The 10439-nt window shown below is 40.4% G+C and overlaps 1 protein-coding gene across 5 annotated transcripts in view; it reads left to right on the forward strand.

Annotated features, from left to right (window-relative positions):
* The window catches only part of MEF2A (myocyte enhancer factor 2A), a 168991-nt gene extending 158807 nt beyond the window's left edge, over nt 1-10184 (forward strand). For all 5 annotated transcript variants that reach the window (XM_024732044.1, XM_024732043.1, XM_024732045.1 and 2 more), the window contains 3 exons: nt 880-1006; nt 4659-4785; nt 6097-10184. In XM_024732044.1, the coding sequence (XP_024587812.1) occupies nt 880-1006; nt 4659-4785; nt 6097-6460 (618 nt within the window). In that variant the 3' untranslated portion in view covers nt 6461-10184. The remainder of the gene's footprint in view (nt 1-879; nt 1007-4658; nt 4786-6096) is intronic.
* The last annotated feature ends 255 nt before the right edge of the window (nt 10185-10439 follow it).

Consider the following 10439-nt stretch of genomic DNA (forward strand, 5'->3'; position numbering starts at 1 on the left):
CATGCAGCCCTGTCAAAAGTACTTTATTCAAGAGCTCTCTACCCAAAGCTTCTCCTCTCATAAGAGTCAGGAGACTGTGTGTGAATCTGCCGTTAAAAAACAGTCAATGTTGGATGATGTGGATGATGGGAGAGGCTCTGCATGTATGGGGGCAGGGAGTATATGGTAAATCTCTGTACCTTTCCTTCAATTTTGCCGTGAACCTAAAACTGCTCTTTTAAAAGTCCTAAAAAATCTATATCTAAATATATACATACATATACATGTACATATATATATATGTGTGTGTGTGTGTGTGTGTGTGTGTGTGTGTGTGTATGTGTGTCAACTGCAGGATCACAGGGAAGGAAATATGAATACAAGCTGCACTTTAGTAAGCCATGGCTTAAAACCTTGTTAAATTAGTAAGTGCTGCAAAAAGTAGTTTTGATCCCTATATGCTCATGGACTTATAATCTCTATATATACAAATGACCTTGCTATCCTCTGGTATTTAAAATCTACACATATTTTATTTAGGGTAGTTTGGCTATCTTTATAGTGGCATCAAGTCGTCATTTATGCTAACACATAAGTGTTATCAGTCCTAATGCAGTTTTCTATTTTAAGGGTATATCTCTGACATCAGTAAACTCTATGAAAAAGACTCTAGGGGAAACTGAATAATTAATGTAAAATACGTCCTTTAAAATGAAATATTTAGTTATTCTTATTAGTATTTTAAGGTTTTCACATGATCACTGCTTCAGGGAATAATGACATTCACATCATAAAACTGTGAAAAATGTCACTTTTAAATTGAATGTTATTTTTAAAATATTAAGTTTGAATATAAATACTCACAGAATAACACTTTTACTTTTTTCTTCTCTCTCACAGAATACCCAGAGGATAAGCAGTTCTCAAGCCACTCAGCCCCTAGCTACCCCCGTGGTGTCTGTGACAACCCCTAGCCTGCCTCCACAGGGCCTGGTGTACTCAGCAATGCCGACCGCCTACAACACTGGTAAGCCTACTCTGTTGCCTTTTGTGGGTTTTATTTCTTTGTTTTGTGCTCAACATGTGCTTTTATAATTTTTAAATAGTATATTTATTGAAATAAGTTATTTGCAGTTTCTTAGATTCACATTTGGATATGTTAAAGAAACACATGCTAGTCTTGAAAAAAATTAGAAAATACACATTGATCGTAGAAAGATTTCCCAGCATGAACTTTTACTTACCCCTGACGAAGAAACAACTAGCTGTTATCAAAATTATGGTATGCAGCAAGCGGAGCAAAAGGCTCGGCATTTTCTATATAGTTCTTGTTAAACAGCATCTCACTATTCCAGGCTTTTAAAATGAGGTGTTTTTCTGTATGCTGTGTCAACCTACCTTGGGAAAGACTGAGTCCCTTTGGACCTCAGGGCTCGGGGAGGTGGAGCTGGGTGGCTGTGCCAGCAGGTCATGTTTTCCTCCGTGTGACACCCCTTTTGGTTTCTGCTGTTTGTGCCTGAGGGGCAAGACCAGGAGCTTTCTTGTTTCTCCTCAGAGTCTGTCACTCGTCACCTCTGAGGGGAGCTTTTCACTCATTCATGCTTATTTAGACATTTCACTCCCAAATACCCTATTTGGAGGGTATATCAGGTAAATTTAAGAATGCTGCAGTGACTGAAGGGGTGCTTTCAGCCACGCAGGCTGTGTGGAGAACCCGACGTGCACAGGTTTCTCTAGATGTGCCATCATAGGGAGCGGCAGAAGACACATGGGGCTTCACTTTCTCACCAGCTGAGCCAAACACCTGATGCTTCAAAAGAAGGAAAAGAGGGAAATAGTTAAAAATACCTTGCCAGTTTTTCAGAGACTACAGTGCAGAGAATTTATTCTTTTGTGATTCTAATAAGGAGACTAATAAAAATCATCTAATTTTAGACTTCAGGATAAATGCTGTAGCACGGTGCTTTCACCCTGCTCTCTGGAGCTCCCAGAGGGGTGCAGAGCCATCAATACATTTGATTGCTGCTTTAATTCCAAGTAGTTCTTTTAAAACAGAAATAACTTTAAAAGGTTTTGTTGAAAAAGAAAGCCTCTTAGAAAATGTCTACTACCTTTTCCAACAATCAGTATGAAAAAAATGTCCAAATCCATCAGCTAAATCTAGAGTAAAGCCAGGGATTATGCATTCATATAAATTCTGTTTCATTGTCCTGATCACCAGCTATATGAGCAACACTATTCTAGGGACATACATTTTCTCCCAAGTTTATTCTGGAAAAGGAGACAGGACATACCTAAGTTGGTAACTATGGCAGGGAAGTCCTGAGTTGTTGAGGTTACCAGCTCATGCTCTGATCTCGAGAAGGTGAGGAAAGAAGGAAATCTGTGAGCTAGAATGTTCAGAGGAGTGTTGGCTGAGGAGATGGGGCTTGAGCAGGGTGTCAACATTAGATTACAGTTTACTGAGCATTTCATGACAGGTTTTTCCAATATTCAACTTAGATATCCCCCTGTATTTGTTTTTAGAAATGCCATGGGATTTAAAGAATCTTTTAAGTCCAGAAGGAATTACCAAAACATAAAAAATGGAGTCAGGTTCTGTCGAAACTGTCCATCACTTAGCATCAATCTCACTCCTTCTTTAACTACATAGTCTTTGCTCTCTCTCAGAGCACCTATTCTGTTTAATGTTACCACATTATCTTTAACATATTTATCTATTTGCCTTTTTAAAACATGAGTCCATGTTTTGTCTTTTGTTAGTATATCAGCTGCGTTGTATGTGTGGCATGTGTCAAACACGTGCCAGTCAGTACAGGGATGAATGAGCAACATTTCAAAGAGTACAATAGTTCTGTGTGCAGGAATCATATAGACGCTTCCTCATGCCCATCCATAACACTCCCAGCTTCTCCACTTATTCATGGATCCATTCAGCACATATTTATTGAACACGTACTGTGTAACAAGCACTGTGCCAGGCACTGGAAATACAAGAGTGCGTGGTTAACAGTGGAATGTAGGGTCTATCAGAGGAAAAGACACAGGACAAACAGCTCTAGGAATAATTTATTACTGTCGTGTTAAGGGCTTCACTGAAGCTTCAACCTGAAGGAGCACGCGTGACTCAGCCAGGCAGAGTAGGGAGAGTGTTCCGGGAAGAGGGAGTACTGTGTACAAAGGCTAGGAGGTAGCAGGAGCGTGGCTGGAGGGATGGGACGGCTGTAGAGTTGAAACTACAGAGGTAAGTAGGGATGCATAGGCCTTGTTGAGGACTTTGGACATGAGAAGCATTGGGAAGCAATAGAAAGGTTTTAAGCAGAGAGGTATCATGACCATATTTTTTTTTGAGATCACCTGGCTACAGTGTGCATGGGGCAAAAGTGAATTCAAGGACACCACACAAGAGGCTACTGTGATGGTCCAAGTAATGGATACTGATGGCGTGAACTAGGGTGGTGGCAGTAGAGACGGTGAAACTTGGGCAGACTTGAGGGACAGTAGCTAGTCAACCAGACATGATGGTTGGTGGTGGAAGTAAGTACCAAGGATAACACCCACAGATTTCTGGCACGAACAGTCATGTGAAAGTTGGTTCCATTTACTAAAGAGAAGCAGGTTTGGAGGAAATGATGAGTCCAGTTGGGGTCATGTCAGATTTGAGGTGTGTCTGGAGAGACATCCAAGTAGACATGTCAAGTAAGTAGTTGGAAGGACTTGGAGGCACTGTGGAAGGCACAGTGTGATGGACCCCCACCCCAGCTTCTGTGGGGAGGGACAAGGCAATCTTAGAGAACACTAAATGAGAAAATATCCTAAGCAGAGCTATGCTGTTTCAACTCAGTTTCTTTTTTTAAAATGCTAATTCACTAGGAAGACCAATTTCTTTAAACACCTCTCTTGAGACATGAAAAAGAAGTTAGAAGAGTTTTTGCCTCCTCTCTTTAGAACTGGAAAAGACAAGTGTTAATGATGAACTGAAATAACTGTACGTGTGAATGATAACTAACATCCCACGACTTGGTCACAACGATTATGACTGAAGCATTCATGTATATTATGTCTTGTAACAGTTTTTTGATGAACTTTCATTTTGCATGCAGTCAGGGATCTTTGACAATTCCTGCACTTCAAACAAACGCAGTCATTTAATTGCGTGATAATGTAAATACTGTCTACGTCACTAAGCTTGGCACCCCATGAGAAGGGGTCCTGAGTCTTTCCTGCCCCCCCTGTACTTCAAGAATATGAGATGTGCTGATTTAGATGGAGTCAGGGTGAGCTGGAGTGTTTCTCTTTGTTCAGGAGGGTAGCAGTGGGCATATTTATTTAAAATAACAATTGTATAGGAACATCCTTTAGTGATGGCATTTTTATTATTTCTATTTACAAGTCCGGAAGAAGTATCTCAACTTCTTGTAAAATAATAAACTATAAATTATTCAGTACAAAATTTAAACCTTTTTTATTGAAATAATCCCAGACAACTGAATACAGCTAGGTCCTATAAACCTCCCCAAAGAAAAAGTTTTTGTGGGTTTTAGACCCATAAGTGCGTTATTTGATGTTATGAAGTACCTGGCTTCTCTCAACATAAAACTTTTGAAGCAACTAATTGAAAAACAGATTTTGCATGGTCCTTTTATTACACACACAAGCAACATTTCCTTCTTTTTTAGATTACTCACTGACTAGTGCAGACCTGTCGGCCCTGCAGGGCTTCAACTCCCCAGGAATGCTGTCTCTGGGACAGGTGTCAGCCTGGCAGCAGCACCATTTAGGACAAGCAGCCCTCAGCTCTCTCGTGTGAGTAACTAGAAATTTTCCCCAAATCTGTACCCCTATTTCCCAACCCCTGTCTCATTCCACTGCCTTTGAAGAAAGGCAGCCTGAAGGTATTCCGGCCTACCTACCACCCTTCTCTTTTTTTGCCTTGGTTAACATCAACAGACAAAGAGAATAAGAAAATGAGCTGTGCCCTTTGCTTTCTCCCCGGATCGTAGGGGTGGAGTGGTATCGTAGGGGTGGAGTGGTAGGGCTTGGGTATCTTATGTATGAATCAAGCTACATGGGATTCATGTGGTTGATCCCAGCCCACTGCATACACTGTATACCTCACCAAGAAGGGTTCACAAAAGAGAATGTTCCTTATGGACAGTGTGTGGGGATATAAGTGAAAAGGGTTTACAGTGGTGCCCAGGTAGGACCAGGCATCACCAGCAGAAGGAATGGTGCTTCAGTAGAACCAGAATAGTCAGCCCACAGAGCAGCTAGAGGAGAACATCCTAGATGAGGGGACAGCATAGCAGGCCCACGTGGCCTCCACGAGGGTTGGCTGCCTCACCCCTGCTCAGGACACTCGGGACACCCAGCCTACTAGCCTCCTGCCCTGAAAATCCCCAGAGAGCTTCCCTGCATCCTGAAATAGCTCCACAATGCATACTGTTATCAGTCGTCTTGGGAATTATGTCATGGAGAAAGGCACAGAGTATCTGAGGGAAATTTCTTTGCCTACACAGGTGTTTGGCCCTCGGGCCTTTGCAGAGCATCCTAACTGAACACACTAAAAATAGCCATGCAAAGGCAAGTGGAAAAGGCTTGGTGCTCAGACTGGGGGGAAAGCCTGTATACACTCTACTGTGTCCTACTCTGAGCAAGTGACTTAGCCTTTCTGAGACACTTTCCTCATCTGGAAAATAGGGTGACATGACTGACTTCTGAGAGCTGCTGTGAGAATAGGTGACATGTTGTGCCTGTCACAGAAGCAGCAGAAAGGAAGAGAGGAAGCAGAATTCAAGTTGCCATATTGTTCCTCTGCCATTTTGGTCCATGTACAGCATTAGTCACTGACACTGTTTTGGATCCTTCAGCTACAGAAGTACCAAGACTGGGTAACAGGACCAGTCACTAAAAATCTCAACTGTACTTGTTTTTTGTCTACCAGGGATATATAATTTTTTTCTGTGCCAAGCACTGCAGGAAACACCAAAACTGGTCTTGGGGAATTCTGACAGTTTTCAGACCCTGGACTCTTTTCAGTCGGGTGGTGTCTGTAATATTCCATTTATGCAGATGCACTCACAAACCATCTACCATATCTTTTTTTTTTTCCTTCAGTGCTGGAGGGCAGTTATCTCAGGGTTCGAATTTATCCATTAATACCAACCAAAACATCAACATTAAGTCAGAACCAATTTCACCTCCCCGGGATCGAATGACCCCATCAGGCTTCCAGCAGCAGCCGCAGCCACCGCCGCAGTCACAACCCCCCCAGCCGCAGCCGCAGCCACAGCCGCGGCAGGAAATGGGCCGCTCCCCTGTAGACAGTCTGAGCAGCTCGAGCAGCTCCTATGATGGCAGTGACCGGGAGGACCCACGGAGCGACTTCCATTCTCCAATTGTGCTTGGCCGACCCCCAAACACTGAGGACAGAGAGAGCCCTTCCGTAAAGCGAATGAGGATGGACGCGTGGGTGACCTAAGGCTTCCAGGCTGGTGTTTGTACTTTCTGTTACTGCAGTGAACTGCTCTACATATCTAAGTTGGTAAATAAGGACATGAGTTAAATATATTTATATGTACATACATACATATATATCCCTTTACATATATATGTATGTGGGTGTGTGTGTTTATGTGTGGGTGTGTGTTGCATACACGGAATCAGGCACTTACCTGCAAACTCTTGTAGATCTGCAGGTGTGCATCCCATGGCAAACAGAGCACCCTGTAGGCAGAGTCTAGTCTGGCACTTCCTTGGGCTACTTGTTTCATAAGATAACCAGTTTTTGCAGAGAAACGTGTACCCATATATATAATTCTCCCACACTAGCTTGCAGAAACCTAGAGGGCCCCTACTTGTTTTATTTAACTGTGCGGTGACTGTAGTTACTTAAGAAAAATGCTTTGTAGAACAGAGCAGTAGAAAAGCAGGAACCAAGAAAGCAATACTGTACATAAAATGACATTTATATTAATTACCCACCTGGCATGGGTCTCTGTTGCAAAGAGGTGCATGGGAAAGGGCTGTTGATATTAAAAACAAAAAACAAAACAAAAAAGCCCCACACATAACTGTTTTGCACGTGCAAAAATGTATTGGGTCAAAGAAGTGATCTTTAGCTAATAAAAAAGAGAGAGAATAGAAAACACGCATGAAATATTCAGAAAATATTAGCCTAGAAATATAGAGCATTAACAGTAAATTAATATATTAAGTTATAATTGGAATATGTCAGAAGTTTCTTTTTACATTCATATCATAAAAATTAAAGAAACTGATTTTAGCTCATGTATATTTTATATGAAAGAAAACACCCTTATGAATTGATGACTATATATAAAATTATATTCACTACTTTTGAACACATTCTGCTATGAATTATTTATATAAGCCAAAGCTGTATGTTGTAACTTTTTTTTTAGAGAATAGCTTTATCTTGTTTTAACTTTCTAGTTTTATTTTAAGAGGGGGAAAAAAAACAAACAAAAATATCTTGCAAGCAGAACCTTGGAAAAAAAAAGCCATGAACACTTATTACTCTATATGTAAATTAAAAGTTGAGCCAAACTCTTTGTGTATATAGAATCTTAAATATATTATCACCTTTGATGTAAGTACCTATGTATTGTATGGTCACCAGATTAAAAAGTATATTTTTGTGGATTGCCGCCAATTTAGGGGGAAAAGGCGAGATCCTTATTAAGTAGAGTATTCACTGTTTAATATTTACTATTTTGTTAAATATACTGTACTTTGGATTTTAATTATTGGCCCAGTCTTTTCAGAGGATTGTATAAAGGGGTTTCTCCCCTCACTGGTGGTGAATGTGTGATGTTACATTGTAATCTTTGTGCTGTATGGGTTGAGCATCATTATATATTTTATATGTGTATATAAATAGCAAAGTGGCAAAAAAAATTGGTGTTAAGTTCATCCTGCATAAATGTAAAATGTGTTGTGACAGATTTTATAAGGCATTATTTAAAACTTGCCTTTTGTGAGGAAAAAATATAGTAGAAAAGCTGACCTAATTTAATTAATATTAGAGAAAATGGCAAAATAGTTGATGAGCACAAAGGTTTTATAAGTGGTAAATGATTAGGAAAAAATATTCATGGGGAAAGGGGTCTTTTTTCCTTGACCCTCTAAAATAGCATGATGCAGCTGGTTACAGAATACTACCATGCCGGACACTCTGTGCATCGAATGACACTGCAGTGTGGGGAGCAGTCCTCTCATGGTGCCGATTCTTGGCACAATTCTTGCCATCCTGATGCCCTCAGCTGAGATGCTGACCAAGGCCTTACTCTCACAGGAAGACAGCTAAGTGGTAACAGCAAGCTTGGCAGGTCCCTGGGCTTGTGCCATGAACAAAATTCAAAGTCCTGTATGTCTTTCATCATCGATTTTTAAATACTCCCTTTCCTGAGAAACTCAAAATAAGGGTTTAAAATTACTGCTATTTTCTATTTTAAACTTAATATTAAGCAGCTACCTACAATTTTTACTTATGTTTTGGTTTTTCCCCCTAAATTGCATTCCTTGTGATGTTTTCCTCCTATGCTCTTTGTGACAAATCATCAGCCAGACTTCCTGGCTGACACATAGGTAGTAGGTACAGGATAAACGTGTGGCATTCCCAGCTGCAAAATGGAATTCTGCTTTTAATGACATTTTCGGTAGTAAATTTTGATAGAGGCCAAAAAAGGGAGGGCAATATGCTTTGTCCTCTTGTCAGTTTAGACATTTGGCTCTTATTCAGAAAGGACTGGTTTTTCTTTAAAATATACTTATTTTACTGAACTACTTACAGGCACATTTCTTCATGAGGTCACACCTAATTGAAAGAAGACAGTTTCCCAACACTGAATTTCCAGGATAATCCTTACCACTTTGTAAACCATTTATAGCTTTGGAAGTGTTCAGTGCTTCTTTGGTTGTTATTTATGCATGTTCATGAACTTCTGCTGTACATGGGATAGGAGTTAACACATTCACATTTACTGTCTATTTTCTTGTGTGCCTTATGAGATGGCTTTTCTGACTGTATCTCAATAGTCTTTCTTTCTATGCAGGTTTATAATCAGTACAACTACTGTTTTCTAAAATAATATTACGCAAGGCTCGGAGTTTGTATTTCAATTACACTGACCAAGTAACAATGTATTCTGTTTTCAGGAACTGAGTATTTGACTGTTAACCCTTTTCCCATATACCCAGTGTGACTTAGAGCATATGGACTTGACAGAGACGCCCTCACCCAGACCCCATGTACGAGCACATAAACATACATGTCTCCTGTTGGAAACCAGCTCAGAGTGGGGAAGACACTAACTGTGTCACTTTAGAACCTACTTTTCTACCCTTTTAGACTCATGTGTTTTGTATGACACCATCATAAGAAATTTTATCCCTGCAGATGAAGTATTTTATTACTAAAAGACAAAAACAAAAAAAGCTTAAATTGCACTGGTTAAAGTATGGTTTCCAGCAGCTGTACTTCCTTCAGCAGTCTACCTGGTACTACATTGAGAGTGAAAGTCACCACTGTACATTTACAGATGGTCCCAATCAAAAATCAACCTTTTGAGCCCTAATTATGTCCATTGTGTTAGAGACTAAATCAGGGGTTTGTTCTAAAAGAACAATATATGTTTTACCATTTCCTTTTACTGTAAGGACAACTAATAAAGCATTAACATATTTTCTGTATTAACCATCATGCGCACAAGAAATACATAGTAAATAAGGAACCAGAAAACTCCTGGCATTGGATCATAAGAAGCTAGATGATTAGAATGTGAAAAAGATTTTACAAATGTAAAACTTTTATTTCTCTGTAGAAACTTCACTTTGCTGTGCAAGAAGACACTGCTTTGCTATATTTAAAATGGCTTTTTTAAAAGAGATTTATGTATTTGGTAAATGTTTGTAGTCAACAGTTCACACAAGAAGCTGTACACGGTTTGATCATGTAAAACCGTTTGGCGGCACAAGCTGGACTTTGTTGCCATCCTTGAGATGAACCTTTTAAGAAAAATAAGTTAATCTCAATTTTTCCCTGAATGTGTTTTTTTTCTTCATTATACAATAAATATTATAGTGAACTTTTTATCAAATGGTTAAGACAATGTTAGAGGTTGTTGTAAACTCTTTGTATCCTGCACTCACTACAGTAAAGATGGACTGGCTTTTCCTGTGTACTCCAGACTCTGTCATGTTTGCCACCAGTCGTCCTCTTTTCCCTTCCCCTTCCTCTCTCCCTCCCCTCCCTTTCCCTTTCCCTCCTCCTTCCCCTCCCCTCCCCTTTTCTGCTTGCAGGTCCCTTTCACATGCTTTGAGATGTCAGGGAAACTGTTGGCGGCACCCCGCCAGCCTCCCTGTATTGGCTCCCGAGGCCTCTCCTCCTGGGGCGGCCCTGGACGCTTTAGGAAGCAGCCAGGGATCCAGTCCCAGCA

This window comes from Neophocaena asiaeorientalis, unplaced genomic scaffold, assembly GCF_003031525.2.
Source record: "Neophocaena asiaeorientalis asiaeorientalis breed wild unplaced genomic scaffold, Neophocaena_asiaeorientalis_V1.1 scaffold362, whole genome shotgun sequence".
Lineage (NCBI taxonomy): Eukaryota > Metazoa > Chordata > Mammalia > Artiodactyla > Phocoenidae > Neophocaena > Neophocaena asiaeorientalis.